The 25,009-nt window shown below is 37.5% G+C and overlaps 1 protein-coding gene across 1 annotated transcript; it reads right to left on the bottom strand.

The window, feature by feature from the left end:
- Positions 1–3,847: 3,847 nt before the first annotated feature.
- On the bottom strand, positions 3,848–23,931 carry KLRB1 (killer cell lectin like receptor B1). The gene is made up of 6 exons (XM_072718801.1): positions 23,777–23,931; positions 9,802–9,900; positions 9,071–9,145; positions 7,779–7,933; positions 7,294–7,409; positions 3,848–4,049 (listed from the first exon to the last, which is right to left on the bottom strand). The coding sequence occupies exons 1-6, from the start codon at positions 23,859–23,861 to the stop codon at positions 3,848–3,850; spliced, it is 732 nt and encodes a 243-aa protein (XP_072574902.1). The 5' UTR covers positions 23,862–23,931.
- Positions 23,932–25,009: the final 1,078 nt, after the last annotated feature.

Genomic DNA, 25,009 nt, shown 5'->3' with positions numbered 1-25,009 from the left:
GGTTCCTGCCTGTGTTTTCTGAAAAATGAGGCTCATGCAGGTATTCGAGCTACAGGACTTTGCATATCCCTCTCATGGTATCATGGGTACCTAAATCATGTCTTAACCTTCCTACAGTGTTCTCTGGGGCTCCCAAATCAGAGTCAGGGTGTGAAGCCATTACAAGGTGGCCCACTGAGCTGGCCCAAATTCCCAGGGGTGGGAATTTGGGGAGATAGAATATAATCTCACAGAGTGGACAAAACAGGGTGATTCACTTGGTCCTGAGTGTATTTTGGTCTGTGAGTTAGAAGATATTAAATTCCAAATTATAAAAAAGCAAATTTATATATATAAATATATATTTATTTATGTATACAAAAATAAAATAAAATACAGTGAAAGGAAGCCAAAAATGAATAATATATATAACCTGTAATTGCAAAATATGAAAATTAAAAAGAAAAGACTTCAAAATGAAGATTTGATTAAATAAGAAACTAGTAGAGATAGGATTAAAAAAAAAACAGTGGAAAATTTTAACCTGAAAGATAAACAAATCATAAGGAAAAAAAAAACCCCTCCAGTTCTATATACTATTTTCTCCCAGTCCTACAGTTTTCCAGTCCTCTTTGGTCAGTAAAGATGCTGTTCCTCTGTTCTTCTAGCTAGTCTTCTGAGGGAGGAGTCTGCTGCACTGATTCTCAGGTGTCTGTGCCTGGGTAGAGTTGCACTGTCCCTTGCCAGGGGCTTTATGAAAGGTAGACTTAATTTGAGGGTTAAAAATATTCAAAGTTCCCAACAAATACAGAAGAAAGAATGACATTCATTCAGAAAAACACCATGAACAAAGGCATCTTCATCCCATATAACAGTTCCCGAAACATCGTTTTTTATTTTTATTTATTGAGAGTGGGGGAGGGGCAGAGGGTGAGGAAGAAGCAGACTCCACTGAGCAGGAAGCCCAATGTGGGGCTCCATCCCAGGACCCAAGGCTCCAACCCAGACCCAGAGCACCATCCCAGGAGCTGGAGATCATGATGAGAGCCAAAAGCAGACACTTACCCCACTGAGCCATCTGCGTGTCCCCTGAAACATTGTTTTATTAATCATTTACAATTTCCTACAAAATAAACTCTGACAGAATATTTATTCTTCTCTTTAAATCATCATTTGTTCAGTATTCACTGAGTACCTGCCATGTGCCCAATATCTTTCTAGGTTCTTGGGACACATCAGTGAAGAGACAGGCAGAGATCATTGTGATTGAGGAGCTTGCATTCTGGATCCACCCCTCCCACTGCTGGTTGGGCAAAATCACTTCACATACAAATTATCACTAATTTAAATTGCCCTGTATTTACATTAGCACCAAACAATAAGTTGAAATAAGGTACTAATAATTGGATACTGCCTCTCATGCTTTTAGCCTCAAAATCATTACAACTGAATAAAACTTCCTGAATAAAAACTTGAAGAAGAAAACAAGCTATCTGGAGGGCAGTTTAAGTCAGAATTTGAATTACATTTACAGATTATGTTTATTGAAAGTCTTTGCCTGAGAATTTGTAGCCATGTTGCAGTTACCTATTTCCTGAGATAGAATATTGAAAATTTCTCATGAATCACAAATGATAAATCCAAAGCACACTCTGAGTATGCAGTGTTCAAATGTTTATTTTGAAAGGGCTCTAATAGAGTGTGTCAGGATAGATGGATATGCAATTGGCTTCATATACCTGGGAGATCATATTTGGGTTCTAGCTCTATCAGTGGGTCACTTCCTAAATGTTGATAAGTCATTCTATGCTGCTTGTATTATTATTTGGAAAATGGTCTTTTTAGAAAAACTATTCCTGTAACTCTGCCTGCCCTGCTGAGGTTCGAGGCAACAGCCACAAATCAATAGCCACAAATATTGGTGAGGAAAGCATTGAGATACCACTAGCCCTAATCACCATCTCACTCTAACTACATTAGAGACCCCAAGCAAGAACCATCTCAGTATGCCCATTCAATCAACATATTTGATTGTACAATTATTTATTTGGCAGGAAATTTTTTTTAAATTTTTATTTATTTATGATAGTCACAGAGAGAGAGCGCGAGAGAGAGAGAGGCAGAGACATAGGCAGAGGGAGAAGCAGCCTCCATGCACTGGGAGCCCGATGTGGGATTCGATCCCGGGTCTCCAGGATCGTGCCCTGGGCCAAAGGCAGGCGCCAAACCGCTGCGCCACCCAGGGATCCCGGCAGGAAATATTTATTGGCAATCTACTCTGTGCCAGAACCATGCATTGGTTAATAATACTATGAAGGTCCTTCCACTCATGGCGCTCATTTTTTTTTTTTTTTTTAAGATTTGCTTATTTATTTTAGAGAGTTAGAGAAAGATTGTGCATGCAAGTGAGGTCAGAGAGAGAGAATCCTTAAGCAGACTTCCTGCTGAGCACAGAGCTAGATCCCAAAACCCTGAGATCATGACTTAAGCTGAAATCAAGAGTCAACCTAACAAAATAATAACAATAACAAAATAATAAATAAGTAAACAAAATAATTACCCAATTTTACATGTTGTGAAGGAAATAACGTGTTGGAATGGGACAAAATGGATAAACTTCTGCTATAGAACTATTTATTGTTTATCATTTCTCTGTGACAAAATTCTAAGTTTTTTTTTTTAAATTTGAGTATAGTTGACACACAACATATACTCAGTTGACAGATCCATGTTTGGAATGAATTCTAGATTAACTGGTTGGATTTAGAGAGCCTTATCCTGATTTGCTTTAGAAGGTTGCACTGAACATCATTCCAAGGGATGGAAATGTACATTGTCAGTTATGGAAACACTTTTTTTCAGATTTCTGCTCTTTATAGGTCGCTTCCCCAAAAGTGCCCAATACTTCCAAATCTCACTGTTATCATATATTGTTCATAATGATTCTCTTGTCTAGAATGTTTCCCTAAGTGACACAAATTGTACTTTGGCTCTTTGATATCTTCAAAATTTTATATTAACAAGTATTATAAATCATCATGGAAAACAGAAATTGAAATGTGATTTTGGTCATTATAGTATGTACTTGAGTTTATATAATTCAAATTGGCATCGAATGATCAGAGCAAGTAGATATCTATTTTTCAGAAAAAATTTTATAAGCCTCCTTACAGAGTAAATTCAGCATTATTAATTATTATTTATTTGCTCTCCACAGAAAATGTGGCATGTTTTAAAAAGTGAACTTTCATGATATTTATTTGAATAATTTCTCTTTTGTGGAAAAAAATCACTTATTTCCCATTAAGTAATGAAAAATTTAATTACATATTTCCTACAGTTGTATGTGAGCAATAGATAAAAGGAGACATAGAAGGAAAATAAAGGCGTAATGAGAACATTAAAATGGGAAGAACATTGGAATGGTGGAGTTTAGATCCCTTCCCAGGATCCTTTGATTGAGATTCTGATATCAGAGTCAAATGAATGGATTTAAGTCAGGGTCCTGCCGCAATCCAGTTGTGTGATAATATGAAAAATCATAGACTATTACATATTCACAGAACTTTAGAAATCTTTTACTAAAACTTCTAGAGGTGAGCTAAGGCATAGAGGGGACCAATGAAGGCCACACATGTACCCCAGTCTGGAAACCATTCCTCTCAGCTGGTCTGACTTGTTTCCATAGAACATCACTCTATCTTAAAAATGATACATGTTTTCCCTATGTATTTGTTTCCTCATTCATTTAGTGAGTAGATTAGACATGAACTTCTGTAAGATTCACAATAGTTTTAGAATAGTTTTAGAATTCTCAGTATTGATGCATTTTGTGCTATACAGTAGGCCAGTTTAACCATATGCATAATTAAAACAGCAGAGACCTGAGTGAAAAGTAAAGAAATTGAGAGGGGATGCGTAGCCAGAATTTAGAACATATTTTATTTCTGTCAGGTTTCAGTTCTTTTTGGCAGATCCATCGATTTTCTGCATCACAGTCCTCTGAAACAATTCCTGTCAGAGAGATGTAAACACAGCTGCTTTCTTTATTATAACCAGCAATTTGTAATCTGTGAAGCAAAAGAAATGTCTCTGTTAGTGTTTGGGATTTTCTCATGTAATTGATTCTCCTCATCTAGCCAGTGTCTCCTACAACTTTCAGGAAACAATAGGATGCCAAATTATTAAGTATAGAGTAAGTACGCAGTCACAAATATAATGGTATAAACTTTTTAAAAAGATTTAATTAATTAGTTAATTAATTAATTGACTTATTTAGAGCACAAGTTGGGGGGAGGAGCAGAAGAGAGGGAGAGAGACAAGCAGACTCCTCGCTGAGCATGGAGCAACATGTGGAACTCATAAATCTCTGAAACTTGCAAGTTGATCTTCCCTGGAAAAATGTCCTCTAACAAGAAACTTCATAATATATACGAAAAAAACAAGCTTTAGAAGCTGGAATTCTCTTCTTATCCCCACTCTATTACTAATATATCAGGTGAAAAGTTTTTTTAATTCTACTAAACTTAAATTTTCTTAAATATATAGGACATAACCACTAATATTTGGGGGACACACTGAAATGGCACTTGTGAAAGTATGACAATGCTTAAACAAAGTATGTGCTGAGGAAACATATTAAGTACACAGTGCGTAATGGGCATCCAGAGTCTACAGACTTTGGACACAGCTAGGGAAAGAGGCTTCATTTGTGTGGTATGTGGTCAGAGATTTCCTTTTTTTTCCAATTCCAAACAGAGGTTGGTGGGTGTCTGCAGGTAAGGGTGGGAGTAGTATCAAAAACAAAATAGGCAGCATTAGGGTGAGGTGCCAGGATGGGGTGAGTTCAAGATAAGTTTATCTGCTTTCAAACAAAGTGGAGTGGTGGCAGTGGACAGGGTGTGTCACAGGTTTTCTTTGTTCCTTCAATGCATTCCTTCATGCAGCCCCTTGGGCCTGAGCAGCCAATCTGATTCCTCTCAAGTGTCTGACACTCTAGTCAAATTATGAACTTCTTTCAACTGGGCTATTGCCGAAGTCTGCCATGTTTTATCTCTTCTACCCTTTTGATCCCTTCTTAACAATTTCAAGATAACTTCTGTAATGCTCAGATGGCCAGGTCAATGACTTTTTTTTTTCTGAAAGGCCCTCAATGGCTTCCCAGGCTTTCCTTGGCCTGATGTCAGCCTGGTTCTCTAAATTTATCTCATTTAGTCCTTCAGTAGTCCTGTGAAAAAAATTATCACCCTCTATTTTTTTCCTTACCTGAAAGCCAGGCTGACAGTTAAAATGAAAACAGAACCTGATACCATTCTTACTATAACTCAATACCTTTCAGGTGTATCTGTTCACTGATACCTTAAAATATTGTTTTTTTTATCCCAGAGTAAAATGGAATGTTCAGCTGAATATAATCCCCTTTACCTATATCTCTGCTCACAGACACTTCAGTATTTTCCAATTTTATTTTGAATCTCAGTAAAATAAATACACATCCACACCCACACATGCTAAATTTAATCAGCCAAAATTAATCTTTACTATGTATAAAAAAATAAAAATTAGTTAATATCCAGTTTTCATTTATATTTAAATAAAGTATAGAAAATAATACCTAGAAAGCATGTAAAAAATAAAGATGGATTTTTTGTGTGTCTGTGCTGTGTGTGTATGGTATATATGTGGAGTACATGTGGTGTATATGTGTTGTGTATGTGTAGTGAGTGTGTTTTACATGTAGTATATGTGTGATGCATGTTTGGTGTATGTCTGTGTTGTTTTTGGTGAGTTTTTCTGTGTGTGTTGTGTATGTGTGGTGTGTTTGTGGTGTACCTGTGGTGTAAGGATAGATTTTACTTAACAGAATGAGTATGCTTGCCTTTTCATAAGTTTATTCTATTCTGGAACACTTACTTTATTAATTGATTGATTGATTGATTGGTGATTTATTTATATGAAGAGAGAGTGCACAGGGGGAGGAGCAGAGGGAGAGGGAGAAAGAAACCCAAGTAGACTCTGTGCTGAGCATGAAGCCCAACACAAAGCTCAATCCCAGGACCCAGGAAATCATGACCTGAGCCAAAACCAATCACCAACTGTGCCATCCACAGCACTTATTTTAAAACCATCTTTTAAAGAATCACATTTTAAAAAATAGTTTAGAACATGGGTCAAACAATGTAAAAATTTGTTAACTAAGCCAACATCTTTTCAATGTTTAATACTTACCCATATAAATTATCACTGTAGATAAACTTGAACATGTTCCTGTGTTTTAAATTTCATGTTTTTTCCTCATGTTCCTCATGTTTTTTGAATGACAAAAAACGTTTTAACTATAATTTATACAAATTTGATTGAATCATTCACAGACTCAAAAATGGAATGTATATCATCTCTTCTGAAAAACTTATTGAAAGTTCTTTACAGAAACATTATTGAATACCTTCATACTTTTGCTTCTGAGGAAAAAAATACTCTTCCTTTGTTGTGAAATGAACCATAAATTCTGTTAAAATATATAATTTACCTGTCCAGTATCCACTCTCCTATTATACTGTTACCTTGACCATCTTACACAAGAAACTATAATGAGACCCCAGTAGAAAACAGCAAATAGATCCTTTGTGGCCTAAGCTATATTAACACATTCCCTCAAATGACTGTTTCCTTTATACCACTGGTTAAAATATACAGCTGACCTTCGAACAACATGGGTTTGAATTACACAGGTTCGCTTCTATGCATTTAAAAAAATAAATACGGTGCAGTACTGTAAATGTATTTTCTGTTCTTATGATTTCTTAATATTTTCTTTTCTCTAGCTTATTGTGAGAATATAGTATAGAATACATAAAACATATAAAATATATATTAATCAACTGTTTATGTTGTCAATAAGACTTTTGGTGTGTCTAGATTCTGCACTCTGATATTTGCTTTTTCTTTTTCTTTTTATATTCACTGCTCCCTTTTCCTTTTATATTCCCTTAAAAATTTTGACACGCTATAAGCTTCCAGCTAGAGATTGTTTAATTTCATGTGCTCCTCCCCAAAAAAGCCTATTTCTTGTCTCCTCTAAAACCACCTTGCAGATAAAAATATACCTTGCTGTAATAGCCTGATGTCTTTTCATATATGGAACTTTTCAACCAATAACTTCAACATCATTCATCTTCTTTGTCTATTCTGAACCTCTTGAAAATTTCTAAACTAAATTAAAACCACAAAACTCAATTTTCCATAACAATGTTAACTATCTTGAAATGTAAACCTGATAGACTGAATATTCAAATGAGCTGATCTAATACTCACATATTTGAATTTAAAAACGAACCATTTATCCACTTCCATTTCTTCTCTGATAATGTTAAATTCAGTCCAATCCAAAACAGAATTTCTTTTTTATATATCAGTCTTCTTATGAGTCTCTATCAATGAAATGAAAGGAATAACTGGATATTCAATCTGTACTACTATTCATGGTTTGCATTTTTCTACTCATTCTCTAAAACTGAGTTCAAATCTCACCTTGTCTATGATGCCTTTCTTAACTCCCCATCAGAGTTAATTACTCCTTCTTTGTGATATTATTGTCTCTTTATATTCATATTATTGCATATGTTAAGTTATATTCAATTATTTGCTCACACGTGTGTTTAGTCTCTCAGATTGTGAGCTTCTTGAAGCCCGAGTTGCTACTTCTATCCACATAGAACCTCTGCTCTAAAGCCCAAAGATCTTGGTATGGCTACAAAAAAGTGCTAAATTCTATTAAGGTGTCTTATATAATTATTTACCAACTCTTCCTGATCCTGAATAAGCAGCAAACTGGATTCTTTCGCAGAACAGTCAGTTAGACCATCTTTCCAAGTGTTGGAAGTGTGAGAAAAAAACAAGCATTTTTCTTGGAGTAGATGCCAATGTACTGGGCACTGTAACAGATTTGGTTTCTCTGAGGTATACAGAAAGAAGAAATAAGTAAGTGTTATATTTTGTCCTGTCTCCACCCACCACAACCAATCACAAATACATGGGTCGTTGTAAATGCACCAAAGTCTCTGATTATCACTAGGAGAACAACAAGTGAATTTATTATAATTTTGAGATTTTTGAGACTTATTTTTGTTCATTCTGGTATCAAGAATTGGAAATTCATGACCAGATATGTTGAGCATAGATGGAATCATATAATATTAGAATAGAGGAAGAGCATCAAAATCATTTAAGGAACCACATCTTACTTTTTAAGGTACTGACAGAATAATTTAAGTCCACACAATCAGATGGTGGTAGAGTCAAAACTATTTCTGAGTTTCCTTAAACTCATCACTAGTGCTGACTCCACTATATGTCCAACATGTAGTTATCTAAAAAATGTTTATGTTAAACAACATGTGAGCTGCAAGGCAGATAATAATTGATTTCACTAAATTGATGACAAATTCTATGGAAAATTTCTAATTGCCAAATTTTCTATTTGCTGACTTAATGAAATCTATTGGATAACATTTTCCAGAAGGATTTTTCCAAGTTTCTTAACATTTCTGTTCTGTAAGAATGTGCATAAACATGATCACATCCTACTACAGTCATTCCACAATAGTGTCTTTATTAACTCATACTACCTAGTGCAGCAAGAGTAATGTTTTAAGATTAATGATCATTGAGATTAACAAACACAATAAATATTTAAAAATTCATTTTATGTTTTAGTTCTACTAATTAGCTTCAGACAAAAGTTATTTCTTTGACAGCCTCATTAAAATCATTAAATATTTCATGGGAGTGTATATTTTACTTGTTAACATAATATTTGGTATTAATTATTGAATATTCTAGGAGCAACTTCTCAGGAAATGACATGAACTGGTGGTTAAGATCATAGTCTCTGATATCAGGTCACAGGTGTAATTTCCATTGTGCCTCTTACTAGGAGTATGACCTTAAGTGAGTTGCTTACCCTTTTCATTCCTCAGTTTTGTTCAACAAAATCAGAAAGATAATGCCATCTTAACATATAAGTTGTTAGGAGCCTTTACTTCTGTAATGTATGGCTGTTATTTTTAGGAAAATCAAGCTACCCAATTACCTGTTGTTTCATTCCTGTTCACTTGAACATCTACTCGACATTCTTCTATTGATGAGTTTTGTCTTAAGAATATCACTAGTAAGTAAGGAGAGACCATAAGAAGATTAAATGCTGAATGTGGTGAAATGGATATGTTATATTGATCATTTCAGGATCACTAGGTTATCTCAACAAGGCTGAATGTGGACAGAAGACGAGGCAATAGCAAAGGGTCTAGTTAGAATACAGCATACATACACAAACAAACAAGAAAATACGTAGAACAGTGAACTCACACAGACCTTGACGTATTAGCTATCTACTTTTAAGTTGTTTATACTCCTGACCAAGCTTTCTCATCTTCGGGATGAGTATAATTACATGTATCCCATAGGAGAGAATGTGTAGTGCAATCTGAAATTTAGTATGCACTTAAAAAACTATAAATAATAGAAAAATTTAATTCTTTTGTCATTGCCATGTTTTTACTATAATTGTGATTATTTTTAGGTTCTGGGAACACATCTGAAATACCAAACGAAGGTGATCAGAATAATTAGGAAGAGAAATGTGAAAGGCTGAAGTTTGTGGAGTAGATTTGGGCAGAGAATTGTGAAAAGCACTTTTTTGTAATTGTTTTTATGTTATTGCTCTTTCACTAAGTTTGAGGTGGCCCAGTGATGTTGGTACTCGAACATTTTTTTATAGAAGTAGTGTTAGTATTCTGAAGCAAATGATCTTGAATCACTTACCTGAAACACTCAAACCAATCACAGTCAAAGTAAGAAGAATAACTGCGGTACAACCAAGTTTCAGAGCAAACTGATGCCAAGCTGAACCTTGACAGACATCTGAGAAGGTAAGAAAATACACTCAGTTAATTTAGTTGAGTACATTTCATACAAAAAGCAAGGGTGGTTTGGATCAATATAGACAGATTCATGTTGGGAGCTGGGGTCAGGAAAGAACATTTATCAGCCATATTAGAGACCCTCAAGGTAGATTCTCAGTCTGATCCAGCTAAGAGTTTGCTCATTGATAAAACAGAAATATATTTATGTTTGTCTTATCTACAAATGATCAGTGTAATAATCAAATGGGATAGACAGAAAAAGTTTTGAAAATTGCCAAGGGCTGTGTAAAAATGAAGCACGTGCCCTATTGTCGGAAGTAAGTCAAAGAATTTTGTCTAAAAAGGATTATCTTAGTCCAGTCAAGATATTTTAGAAAAAACTCTATATTGTGCTAAGCACCATTTTAGGTTCTGGTGATATACAACAATTCTATTTTTGGACACGGATTCTTCTGCTTTATTATCTAAAACAATTATCTCCATCTTGAGTCAGTTGTATGGCATTTAGGGAAGAATGTTTTAGAAGAATGCATATTATTTTCAGTCTTTCAATGAATGAAACATAACCTGAACTTATGTTTACAGCATTGCATAGTCTAACAAAATATCAAATACATTTGTTTTTCTTTGTAATCATATCATTTGCAACATGCTGTATATCTCATGTTCATCAGAAATTGTGATTGTATTAGTTTACAAGAAGGGAGCCTAAATTAATAACAACTTGATTAATGTATTTTGGTTCTAGACATCTTTAAAATCTTAGATTTCATAGGGAAAAATAATGAGAGCAATTTTAATTTTCTTATAAAAAATTATTTTTTCTTGGTGTTCAATTTACCAACATACAGAATAACACCCAGTGCTCATCCCATCAAGTGCCCCCCTCAGTGCCCGTCACCCAGTCACCCCCAGCCCCCACCCTCCTCCCCTTCCACCACCCCTAGTTCGTTTCCCAGAGTTAGGAGTCTTTATGTTCTGTCACCCTTTCTGATATTTCCCACACATTTCCTCTCCCTTCCCTTATATTCCCTTTCACTATTATTTATATTCCCCAAATGAGTGAGAACATATAATGTTTGTCCTTCTCCGATTGATTAACTTCACTCAGCATAATACCCTCCAGTTCCATCCACGTTGAAGTAAATGGTGGGTATTTGTCGTTTCTAAGGGCTGAGTAATATTCCATTGTACACATAAACCACAGCTTCTTTATCCATTCATCTTTCGATGGACACCGAGGCTCCTTCCACAGTTTGGCTATTGTGGACATTGCTGCTAGAAACATCGGGGTGCAGGTGTCCCAGTGTTTCATTGAATCTGTGTCTTTGGGGTAAATCCCCAACAGTACAGTGGCTGGGTCGTAGGGCAGGTCTATTTTTAACTCTTTGAGGAATCTCCACACAGTTTTCCAGAGTGGCTGCACCAGTTCATATTCCCACCAACAGTGCAAGAGGGTTCCGTTTTCTCCGCATCCTCTCCAACATTTGTTGTTTCCTGCCTTGTTAATTTTCCCCATTCTCACTGGTGTGAGGTGGTATCTCATTGTGGTTTTGATTTGTATTTCCCTGATGGCAAGTGATGCAGAGCATTTTCTCATGTGCATGTTGGCCATGTCTATGTCTTCCTCTGTGAGGTTTCTCTTCATGTCTTTTGCCCATTTCATGATTGGATTGTTTGTTTCTTTGGTGTTGAGTTTAATAGGTTCTTTATAGATCTTGGAAACTAGCCCTTTATCTGATATGTCATTTGCAAATATCTTCTCCCATTCTGTAGGTTGTCTTTTAGTTTTGTTGACTGTATCTTTTGCTGTGCAAAAGCTTCTTATCTTGATGAAGTCCCAATAGTTCATTTTTGCTTTTGTTTCTTTTGCCTTCGTGGATGTATCTTGCAGGAAGTTACTGTGGCCGAGTTCAAAAAGAGTGTTGCCTGTGTTCTCCTCTAGGATTTTGATGGAATCTTGTCTCACATTTAGATCTTTCATCCATTTTGAGTTTATCTTTGTGTACAGTGAAAGGGAGTGGTCTAATTTCATTCTTCTGCATGTGGATGTCCAATTTTCCCAGCACCATTTATTGAAGAGACTGTCTTTCTTCCAGTGCATAGTCTTTCCTCCTTTATCAAATATTAGTTGACCATAAAGTTGAGGGTCCACTTCTGGATTCTCTATTCTGTTCCATTGATCTATGTGTCTGTTTTGTGCCAGTACCACACTACCTTGATGACCACAGCTTTGTAGTACAACCTGAAATTTGGCATTGTGATGCCCCCAGATATGGTTTTCTTTTTAAAATTCCCCTGGCTATTCGGGGTCTTTTCTGATTCCACACAAATCTTAAAATAATTTGTTCCAACTCTCTGAAGAAAGTCCATGGTATTTTGATAGGGATTGCATTAAACGAAAATTGCCCTGGGTAACATTGACATTTTCACAATATTTATTCTGCCAATCCATGAGCATGGAATATTTTTCCATCTCTTTGTGTCTTCCTCAATTTCTTTCAGAAGTGTTCTGTAGTTTTTAGGGTATAGATCCTTTACATCTTTGGTTAGGTTTATTCCAAGGTATCTTAGAGTTTTGGGTGCAATTGTAAATGGGACTGACTCCTTAATTTCTCTTTCTTCAGTCTCATTGTTAGTGTATAGAAATGCCACTGACTTCTGGGCATTGATTTTGTATCCTGCCACACTGCCAAATTGCTGTATGAGTTCTAGCAATCTTGGGGTGGAGGCTTTTGGGTTTTCTATGTAGAGTATCATATCATCAGCGAAGTGGGAGAGTTTGACTTCTTCTTTGCCAATTTGAATGCCTTTAATGTCTTTTTGTTGTCTGATTGCTGAGGCTAGGACTTCCAGTACTATGTTGAATTGCAGTGGTGAGAGTGGACATCCCTGTCTTGTTCCTGATCTTAGGGGAAAGGCTCCCAGTGCTTCCCCATTGAGAATGATATTTGCTGTGGGCTTTTCATAGATGGCTTTTAAGATGTTGAGGAATGTTCCCTCTATGTCTACACCCTGAAGAGTTATGATCAGGAATGGATGCTGTATTTTGTCAAATGCTTTCTCTGCCTCTATTGAGAGGATCATATGGTTCTTGGTTTTTCTCTTGCTGATAGGATGAATCACACTGATTGTTTTAGGAGTGTTGAACCAGCCTTGTATCCCGGGAATAAATCCTACTTGGTCATGGTGAATAATTTTCTTAATGTATTGTTGGATCCTATTGGCTAGTATCTTGTTGAGAATTTTTGTATCCATGTTCATCAGGGATATTGGTCTATAATTCTGCTTTTTGGTGGGGTCTTTGTCTGGTTTTGGAATTAAGGTGCTGCTGGTCTCATAGAACGAATTTGGAAGTACTCCATCTCTTTGTATCTTTCCAAACAGCTTTAGTAGAATAGGTATGGTTTCTTCTTTAAACGTTTGATAGAATTCCCAGAGAAGCCAGCTGGCCCTGGACTTTTGTGTCTTGGGAGGTTTTTGATGACTGCTTCAATTTCCTCCCTGGCTATTGGCCTATTCAGGTTTTCTATTTCTTCCTGTTCCAGTTTTGGTAGTTTGTGGCTTTCCAGGAATGCATCCATTTCTTCTAGATTGCCTAATTTATTGGCGTATAGCTGTTCATAATATGTTTTTAAAAATCGTTTGTATTTCCTTGGTGTTGGCAGTGATCTTTCCTTTCTCATTCATGATTTTATTAATTTGAGTCTTCTCTCTCTTCTTTTTAATAAGGCTGGGAAACAGTTAATCTGTCTTATTAATTCTTTCAAAGAACCAACTCCTGGTTTTGTTGATCTGTTCCACAGTTCTTCTGGTCTCGATTTCATTGAGTTCTGCTCAAATCTCTATTAACTCTCTTCTTCTCCTGGGTGTAGGGTCTATTTGCTGTTTTTTCTCTAGCTCCTTTAGGTGTAAGGTTAGCTTTTGTATGTGAGTTCTTTCCAGTTTTTGAATGGATGCTTGTATTGCCATGTATTTCCCCCTCAGGACTGCTTTTGTTGCATCCCAAAGATTTTGAACGATCGTATCTTCATTCTCATTAGTATCCATGAATCTTTTTAATGCTTCCCTAATTTCCTGATTGAGCCCTTCATCTTTTAGCAGGATGGTCCTTAACCGCCACGTGTTTGAGGTCCTTCCAAACTTCTTGTTGTGATTGAGTTCTAATTTCAAGGCATTATGATCTGAGAATATACAGGGGATGATCCCAAACTTTTGGTATCAGTTCAGACCAGATTTGTGACCCAGTATGTCGTCTTCTCTGGAGAAAGTTCCATGTGCACTTGAGAAGAATGTGTATTCAGTTGAGTTTGGATGTAAAGTTCTGTAGATATCTGTGAAATCCATCTGGTCCAGTGTATCATGTAAACCTCTCATTTCTTTGGAGATGTTATGCTTAGAAGACCTATCGAGTATAGAAAGAGCTAGATTGAAGTCACTGAGTATAAGTGTATTATTATCTAAGTATGTCTTAACTTTGGTTATTAATTGATTGAAGTATTTGGCAGCTCCCACATTCGGGGCATATATGTTGAGGATTGTTAAGTCCTCTTGTTGGATAGATCCTTTAAGTATGAGATAGTATCCCTCTACATCTCTCACTACAGTCTTTGGGGTAAATTTTAGTTTATCTGATATAAGGATGGCTACCCCTGCTTTCTTTTGAAGACCATTTGAATGGTACATGGTTCTCCAACCTTTTATTTTCAGGTTGTAGGTGTCCTTCTGTCTAAAATGAGTCTTTTTTAGATAGCAAATAGATGGGTCCTGCTTTTTTATCCAGACTGAAACCCTGCGCCTTTTCATGGGGTCATTAAGCCTGTTCAGGTTCAGAGTTACTATTGAAAGATATGAGTTTAGTGTCATCATGATATCTATTCAGTCCTTGTTTTTGTGGATTGTTCCACTGAACTTCTTCTTAAAGGGGAATTTTAAGAGTCCCCCTTAAAATTTCTTGCAGAGCTGGTTTGGAGGTTACATATTCTTTCAGTTCCTGCCTGTCTTGGAAGCTCTTTATCTCTCCTTCCATTTTGAATGAGAGTCTTGCTGGATAAAGTATTCTTGGTTGCATGTTCTTCTCATTTAGGACCCTGAATATATCCTGCCAGCCCTTTCTGGCCTGCCAGGTCTCTGTGGAGAGGTCTGCTGTTACCCTAATATTCCTCCCCATAAAAGTCAGGGACTTTTTTTCTCTTGCTGCTTTAAGGATCTTCTCCTTATCTTTGGAATTTGCAAGCTTCACTATTAAATGTTGAGGTGTTGAACGGTTTTTGTTGATATTAGGGGGGGATCTCTCTATTTCCTGGATCTGAATGCCTGTTTCCCTTCCCAGATTAGGAAAGTTTTCAGCTAGGATTTGTTCAAATACATATTCTGGCCCTCTGTCCCTTTTGGCGCCCTCGGGAACCCCAATTAAACGTAGGTTTTTCTTCCTCAGGCTGTCATTTATTTCCCTTAATCTATCCTCATGGTCTTTTAATTGCCTGTCTCTTTTTTCCTCAGTTTCCCTCTTTGCCATCAACTTGTCTTCTATGTCACTCACTCATTCTTCCACCTCGTTAACCCTCTCGTTTGGACTTCTAGTTTGGATTGCATCTCATTCAATTGATTTTTAATTTCTGCCTGATTGGATCTAAATTCTGCAGTCATAAAGTTCTTGAGCCCTTTATGCTTTTTTCTAGAGCCACCAGTAGCTGTATAATAGTGCTTCTGAATTGGCTTTCTGACATTGAATTGTAATCCAGATTTTGTAACTCTGTGGGAGAGAGGACTGTTTCTGATTCTTTCTTTTGAGGTGAGGTTTTCCTTCTAGTCATTTTGCTCAGTGCAGAGTGGCCAAAAACAAGTTGCATTGGGAAAAGGAGAAAAAGAGAGAGAGAGAAGGAAAGAAAAGAGAAAAAGAAAAAAGAAAAAAGGAAGAAGAAAAAGGAAAAAAGAGAAAGAAAAAGAAAGAAAGGTGAAAAAAAGGGTGGGGGAAGCAATCAGAAATCACAAGAGAAAAAGAAAAGAAAAAAAGAAAAAAAAACATGAGGGAGTATCTTCTGATTCTGTATACTTTAAGTCCCTTGACTTCCCCTGGAACTGGTCCGTCTAGCTGGTCTCCTGGGGGAGGGGCCTGTTTGCTGATTTTCAGGTGTTAGCACTTGGGGGAGCTGCTCTGCCCCTGCCTGGTGCAGGGCTCAGTGGGGGTTGTTCACCCCGTGAGGCCGCAGGAGGAACAAGAAGGAGGCCGCAGTGGCGGGGCGAGCTCTGCAGCCCTGGAGTCAGCCCCCGCAGTAACTCCAGGGCTCTCCGTCTGCAGGGCCTGGAGGCTCCGGGGCGGGGCCGCTGATCTGCTTAGCTCGGGGCAGGAGCGTCCTCGCTGTCCTGGGCCCTTCCGGTCTCTGCCTGTCCCGGGGGAGGCCGGATCCTGGGCTGTGTCCCGGCGCCCTGTGCTCCGGGGCCTGCGCTGGTGGATTCGCGCTCCCGCCCGCAGCCCCCTCCGCGGAGCCGCCGACCGAGCCCCTCCGAGCTGCTCCGGGTCCTGCCGTGCGCGCTGCAGCCCTTAGGGAGCTCGGTGCACTCTCCCGGGACGCAGGTGCCTGTTAGTGTCCCCAGGAGCCCGAGGGCATCCCCGCCCTCCTGGGTCCTGCTCTAACTCCCTGCGGGCCCCTTTCCGCCCGGGAAGGTTGGTGCAGCTCCTGCTTCTCCGGGACGGGGCTCTCCTGTCCTGGGGACACTCGCCCCGGCCTCAGCCCGGCTCCTCGCGGGGCCCCTCCCCCTTGGAGGCCTTTTGTTTCTTTATTTCTTTTTCTCTGTCTTCCTACCTTGATAGAAGCGAAAATTTTGTAATTTACAACAATTTAGATGGGTCTGGAGAATATCATGCTAAGTGAAATAAATCAGAGAAAGACAAATACAGTATGATTTCAAGTTTTTATGGAATTTTACAATTATGTGGGGCATCTAAAAAACAAAACAAAGGGACAAACAAAACAGAAACCAATTCATGAATACAGGGAGCAATCTGGTTATTGCCAGAGGGGAAGGGATAGGGAGATGGGTGAAATACGGTGAAGTCATTTAAAAGGCATACAAACATCCATCCAATTATTAGCAAGACATGGGGATACAGCATAGGGATACAGTTCCTATTTGACAACTTTGTATATTTACAGATGGTATCTAGATTTATCATAGTGCTCATTTCATAAAGTATTTCAACATCACTATGTTGTCCACTTGAAGCTAATATTATATTGTATGTGCACTATAAATAAAAAAGAAGTAAAAATAAAATAAACCCCAAAATAAAATAAAAGGAAATACAAACATTTTAAAAACATATTATGAACAGCTATACGCCAATAAATTAGGCAATCTAGAGGAAATGGATGCATTCCTGGAAAGCCACAAACTACCAAAACTGGAACAGGAAGAAATAGAAAACCTGAACAGGCCAATAACCAGGGAGGAAATTGAAGCAGTCATCAAAAACCTCCCAAGACACAAGAGTTCAGGGCCAGATGGTTTCTCTGGGAATTCTATCAAATGTTTAAAGAAGAAACCATACCTATTCTACTAAAGCTGTTTGGAAAGATACAAAGAGATTGAGTACTTCCAAATTCGTTCTATGAGGCCAGCAGTACCTTAATTCCAAAACCAGACAAAGACCCCACCAAAAAGCAGAATTATAGACCAATATCCCTGATGAACATGGATGCAAAAATTCTCAACAAGATACTAGCCAATAGGATCCAACAATACATTAAGAAAATTATTCACCATGACCAAGTAGGATTTATTCCCGGGACACACGGCTGGTTCAACACTCATACCATCTACGAAAAGCCCACAGCAAATATAATTCTCAATGGGGAAGCACTGGGAGCTTTTCCCCTAAGATCAGGAACAAGACAGGGATGTCCACTCTCACCACTGCAATTCAACATAGTACTGGAAGTCCTAGCCTCAGCAATCAGACAACAAAAAGACATTAAAGGCATTCAAATTGGCAAAGAAGAAGTCAAACTCTCCCACTTCGCTGATGATATGATACTCTACATAGAAAACCCAAAAGCCTCCACCCCAAGATTGCTAGAACTCATACAGCAATTTGGCAGTGTGGCAGGATACAAAATCAATGCCCAGAAGTCAGTGGCATTTCTATACACTAACAATGAGACTGAAGAAAGAGAAATTAAGGAGTCAGTCCCATTTACAATTGCACCCAAAACTCTAAGATACCTTGGAATAAACCTAACCAAAGATGTAAAGGATCTATACCCTAAAAACTACAGAACACTTCTGAAAGAAATTGAGGAAGACACAAAGAGATGGAAAAATATTCCATGCTCATGGATTGGCAGAATAAATATTGTGAAAATGTCAATGTTACCCAGGGCAATTTACACGTTTAATGCAATCCCTATCAAAATACCATGGACTTTCTTCAGAGAGTTGGAACAAATTATTTTAAGATTTGTGTGGAATCAGAAAAGTCCCCGAATAGCCAGGGGAATTTTAAAAAGAAAACCATATCTGGGGGCATCACAATGCCAAATTTCAGGTTGTACTACAAAGCTGTGGTCATCAAGGTAGTGTGGTACTGGCACAAAACAGACACATAGATCAATGGAACAGAATAGAGAATCCAGAAGTGGACCCTCAACTTTATGGTCAACTAATATTCGATAAAGAAGGAAAGACTATGCACTGGAAGAAAGACAGTCTCTTCAATAAATGGTGCTGGGAAAATTGGACATCCACATGCAGAAGAATGAAATTAGACCACTCCCTTTCACTGTACACAAAGATAAACTCAAAATGGATGAAAGATCTAAATGTGAGACAAGATTCCATCAAAATCCTAGAGGAGAACACAGGCAACACCCTTTTTGAACTCGGCCACAGTAACTTCCTGCAAGATACATCCACGAAGGCAAAAGAAACAAAAGCAAAAATGAACTATTGGGACTTCATCAAGATAAGAAGCTTTTGCACAGCAAAGGATACAGTCAACAAAACTAAAAGACAACCTACAGAATGGGAGAAGATATTTGCAAATGACATATCAGATAAAGGGCTAGTTTCCAAGATCTATAAAGAACCTATTAAACTCAACACCAAAGAAACAAACAATCCAATCATGAAATGGGCAAAAGACATGAAGAGAAACCTCACAGAGGAAGACATAGACATGGCCAACATGCACATGAGAAAATGCTCTGCATCACTTGCCATCAGGGAAATACAAATCAAAACCACAATGAGATACCACCTCACACCAGTGAGAATGGGGAAAATTAACAAGGCAGGAAACAACAAATGTCGGAGAGGATGCGGAGAAATCGGAACCCTCTTGCACTGTTGGTGGGAATATGAACTGGTGCAGTCACTCTGGAAAACTGTGGGGAGGTTCCTCAAAGAGTTAAAAATAGACCTGCCCTACAACCCAGCCACTGTACTGTTGGGGATTTACCCCAAAGACACAGATTCAATGAAACACTGGGACACCTGCACCCCGATGTTTCTAGCAGCAATGTCCACAATAGCCAAACTGTGGAAGGAGCCTTGGTGTCCATCGAAAGATGAATGGATAAAGAAGATGTGGTCTATGTATACAATGGAATATTCCTCAGCCATTAGAAATGACAAATACCCACCATTTGCTTCAACTTGGATGGAGCTGGAGGGTTTTATGCTGAGTGAAGTAAGTCAGTTGGAGAAGGACAAACATTATATGTTCTCATTCGTTTGGGGAATATAAATAATAGTGAAAGGGAATAGAAGGGAGGGTAGAAGAAATGGGTAGGAAATATCAGAAAGGGCGATAGAACATAAAGACTCCTAACTCTGGGAAATGAACTAGGGGTGGTGGAAGGGGAGGAGGGTGGGGGCTGGGGGTGACTGGGTGACGGGCACTGAAGGGGACACTTGACGGGATGAGCACTGGGTGTTATTCTGTATGTTGGCAAATTGAACACCAATAAAAAATTAATTTATTATTATAAAAAATAAATTTTTTTATAAGTGAAACAGATGACATTAAATAAATTTTGAAAGTTACAAATAAAAAAATAAAAAATAAATGAAAAGAAATATTTGTGGAGAAACACTGGGTTACAGCTTCCAAAATTCAATCAGATCTGATGGGAATTATTCTTGTAATTCATACCTACCTCACAATTATATGTTGTTTTGTATATTCTATTTTTAAAGCAGAGCGCCTTTACCAGTAAAGGATTTCCAAATTATCTACAGTTATGGATTTGTTTATATTATCAAATCTTTTAAATATTTTCTCTAATATTTCTCTATAGAAATTATTACTTGTTTTGAGTTGGTTGTGAAAAATATTAATATCATGTTTGTTAAAACTCTATCTTCTATGCTCCTTAGATGTTCAACAGTGACCTACAAGTCCTCTCCTGTTTGTTTTTTTATACTCTCCCCGGCAATTGCCTTGTGCAACCCAACTTTCAGAGAACTTCAGATTGTCTCTTCCATTAGTACACTGACATTCATATGAGTTGGCTCTTTCTAAACATACGTTAACTATTTCCAACCTATTGAGCATTATAGTTTAGCATAGTCTATCTTATAGGGTTCCAATTACATTAGCCTACAGTTGGGCAAAATCATTTAACGCAAAGTCTATTTTATAATAAAGGAATTTATGGAATTTATGGAATACTCTTTTGAAAGTCAAAAGCAAGGATGAGAACTGGATGTTGTATGTTGGCAAATTGAATTTAAATTTTAAAAAAAAGAAAGTGAAAGCAGAATGGTTGCATAGGTACAGGATGGTTGTGTGGGTTTTTGACCCTTTTGATTGTGTGGCTGATGGGGAGCTGTGGTTGCTGCTGCCCAGCATTATGAGATAGGACTATATTGCACATTTGCTACTCAGGGATTGCTGGCTATTGCTATTGCCATTGTATCTGCAATTGCTATTGTATTGCTATTGCACCATTATAAAGTCCAAAAATTTTATGTTGAACCATTGTAAGTAGGGCACCATCTGTATAGGTCAAAGGCAATTTGGAGTGACTTAAAAAATACTTATTTAGGAATGCTTGGCTGGTTCAGTGGTTGAGCCTTTGGCTCACGTTGTGGTCCCAGAGTCCTGGGATGGACTCCTGCATCAGGCTTCCCACAGGGAGCCTGCTTCTTTCTCTGCCTATGTCTCTGCCTCTCTCATGAATAAATAGATAAAATCTTAAAAAAAAAACCCAAAATTTAATTTATTCTTGCTAAGACTTTTTTTTTAAAAATATTTTATTTATTTATTTGAGGGAGAGAATGCAAGTGGGGAAAGGCAGAAGGAGAGGGAAAAAGAATCTGAAGCCAACTCCACATTTAGTGCAGAACCTGACATGGGGCTCAATCCTACAACTGGGAGAATATGACCTGAGCAGAAACCAAGAATCCGATGCTTAACCAACCTAGCCACTCAGTTGCCCCCTGTAAAATTTAAGGAATTGAGTGGAAGGTCCTTTGCTTGGTATGCTCTTCCATATTAGCTTTCTCTACTGCACTACATGAGATTAAATTAATGATGTTACAGTAGCAAACTGAAGGGGCCAGTACACTTTCGTCATTGGGAAATACCCGCTCAGGGCTCTTCTTTGGGTATAAACAGTATGCTAAATCATCTTACTCTGTTGCTCTAAATCTTTCAATGGCTTTCTATCCAGTAGATCTGAACCTATAAAGTCTATAAATGGTCTGCAGTTCCCTATTCATCAGTTTGCTTCCAATGACCTCTTTAACTTCACCTGCTGCAGCTCTCCTTGCACACATGCTGACAGTTCACACTAACCAGCATGCTGCTCCTACGGTGGGATGGGCAAATTCTCATCCCCTAAAAGACGCTTCTGCCCAGATACCATGACTTTGTCCCACAGTTCTTTCAGGTCTTGATTTACATGTCATCTTGCCATCACCTTCTGTGAATATTCCATTTGATATCCTCCCCCAAAGTTATTCTACATCTACTTTTTATTTTTCTCAATTGCACTTAATATCACGTGATCTTTTTAAATATACTTAGTTCTTTGTTTATCTGTTTGTGTCTATAGTAGTATAATATAAACGCAATAAAGGAAAAGATTTTTTCTCTACTTTGTTCACTTCTGTAGTCTCAGCACCAGTCGTATGCCTGGCACATAGACGGTGTTTATTTTTGAATGAATGAATGACCTTGAGGCATTTTGCCAACACAACACCATAATTACTCTTCTAGGGGACCAAAACCTTGGCTGTAACAAAATAGGTCACAGCTCACATCTCTGTCTGGTTTTAATGACTTCTTTTGGGCACTCGCTATGTTATAGTTACCACAGCCTGAAAAGTTTAGCTAAGAAGCTCAGAAGTGGTTTCACAATAACCGTAATATCAGGTCAGTGCTTTTTAATGACATATTTTGTTGATTTTATTCTACTTTTTTTCAGGTCCATGTTCAGGATGATATTTTGTAGAATAAAAAAATAATCAGACTAGATAAATATTCTGGACCCATTGATTTGGGGTAATAGAGAGTAGCTTTTGAGGAAAATCTCCCTTTTTCTGGCATCCCCTTTCAACATCATCTTACTTTCTCTCTACTTTTGCTAGATCTGAATAGGGTACAAGAAGTCTTGCTCTTTCCTATAAAAAAATTAACTGTGTCTAAACCAAACCCCAAGTGTAGTTATCCAAATCCTCCAACTCACCTTAATTACCCTATGAAGAGTATGGTGAAACTTGTTTGGTAAACTTAAACTTGTTCCCCCCATTTGGAATGTTGATAATTTAATAGTTTCAAACCTATACTAAATCATCCTAAAAGGATATAGCCCACAGGCCGAGCACAATATGAAACGAATATCAGGTTAGATAAAAATTGCAATATTATAAAGGAAGGGAAAAGAAATGTTGGGAAATATCAGGAAGGGAGACAGAACATAAAGACTCCTAACTCGGGGAAACGAACTAGGGGTGGTGGAAGGGGAGGAGGGCGGGTGTTGGAGGGGAATGGGTGACGGGCACTGAGGTGGACACTTGACGGGATGAGCACTGGGTGTTTTTCTGTATGTTGGTAAATGAACACCAATAAAAATTAATTTAAAAAAATTCCAATATTACATTTGGTTAGATTTCAGAAAGTCATGATAATTTCATACATATTTTCTGCCTAGTTTCTGGTTTTTTTTCACCCGGTCCAGGCCATAGCATCCCTCATTTATTACTTCACATTACATTTTCATATATATTTTTTTTCACTAACTCAGACAAGTGCTAATTTCAACAAGTGCCGAATAGGTTCATCAATGATATTCTCCAAGGTCTCATGGCTTATCTCCTTCTAAATTGTAATACTTTTCAAATATCAAGTTTCAAAGTTAGAAATTATTGCATAGTAATTATATTGAAGTCTTTGATCTTGAATATGATTTTTTTTTCAGAATTTTTTTCCCCTGTCTCTTTGGAGAATGAAGGAAGCTAGTCATTTAAGTTTATATTTTGTATTGTGAAAAATACTATGGAAGTGAATTAGCTGGAACTTAATCTTAGTATTTTGAGAAGGGATTTGGAATTAGGTAGGTTGCCATTAACAGCAAGGTACCAATGTGTCTCTAAAAATATTACTTTGTTCGTACATGTAAAATATTTCTCCCTGGTTTTTAACCAAGGCTCAGTAATAGAAGTGATATTCACTTTTCATACTAATATCTTGATGAAAAAAGAAATCTACAAGGTGTGTGCTTTTGTTCACAGTTGTTGTTACCTCAGACAAACTATGCTGCTCCACCATAACATTCATATAGGACTGCTAGTCATTATAAATACAAGAGGAAATTCTAACTCTGGAAGATAAACAAATGCCAAAGGGAAAAATTAAAGGTACTTACCTTGAGGAAGAGATGGAGGTGATGAACTCGCAAAGCAAGAACCCCTGGATAAGTTTAAATCAGCATATATCACTTGTCTATCCATTGCAAGCAGGAGAATATGGCACTGAACTTGTGTGCAAGGACAGATTCCAAGTTCTATGAGTCAAGATCAGCAAAAGGAAGTGTCCAGGCTGAAATGCTTTGTTGTTTCTTTTGTATGCCCTCCCACCCACACTTTTAGCTATGGGTTTTCTCTATAAATTAGAGAGATAATCCATTTATTGGGGATCCAATATACTTAGATATGTAATATCTACTTTGCTTAATTAACTGGTCTGTTGTTTGACAAAATTTGAGGGAGATTTTTTTGTTGTCCTTCTAACCATCTGTTTTGAATATCTTTCTCAGGGTCAGGACTAGGGTGAAGCAAATGAGACATTCATCTAGGGTGCAAATTTAAGGGAGACTCCAAAAAGACTCCACAGTCAAGAGAAATAATACTCAATGCAATGTTGTAAAAAATAAAGATTTATGCAAAAATTGGCAGGATGCATTTCAAAAGCTCTAAATTCTTCCTGAAATATTTGTGCTCCAAATAAAGTTGCAAAACCTAGAAAATGGTATTTAAATATGGAAATGGCCCCTTAATAAGACAATTGAAAACCATCCATAAAACGATCTTAGCTTAGTTCTAAAGGTGCTTGTGAGTATAGCAGTCTCCACATAAGTAAAAAAAAAAATTAGTCTGCCAGAATTATAGAAAGTGGAAGATGTGAGTTTGTGGAATTTCTACTCTTTCAAGGATTTTGAGGCAGAGGACTATGGATGCCACCAAGTCTGACATTCCCATGTTACAAATGAGAAAGGGATTTCCTCAAAGTTGCTTGCAGTAACCAGGACAGAATTGTACCAAATGCTCAAAATTACTGAACAGTGAACGCAGTCTTCTGGTTTTAATTCTCCAGGAGGCAGGAAGAGTCACTTTATTTGTGCTGTGATATCTGGTTTTGTCACATATTTTACCTAAATTTTTAGAGTAAATATAACCTACCAGAATTATGGAAGGGTATACTGGGTCACCTTATAGAATAGTCATTCTTGAATTTTAGTTTCTATATATAATAACCACCTGAAAACTTGTTAATAATGTAGAATCTTGTCTCATATACTCTTCCCTTTGTAAAATACAGTTAGTCTGAGGTAGGGGATATGGAAAAACAATCAGCCCAGGTAACTGAGGTGGTTCATGAA

This window comes from Vulpes vulpes, chromosome 8 (genome assembly GCF_048418805.1).
Source record: "Vulpes vulpes isolate BD-2025 chromosome 8, VulVul3, whole genome shotgun sequence".
Lineage (NCBI taxonomy): Eukaryota > Metazoa > Chordata > Mammalia > Carnivora > Canidae > Vulpes > Vulpes vulpes.
The sequence above is the reverse complement of the archived record's forward strand: the minus strand, read 5'-3'. Positions and strand labels throughout refer to the sequence as shown.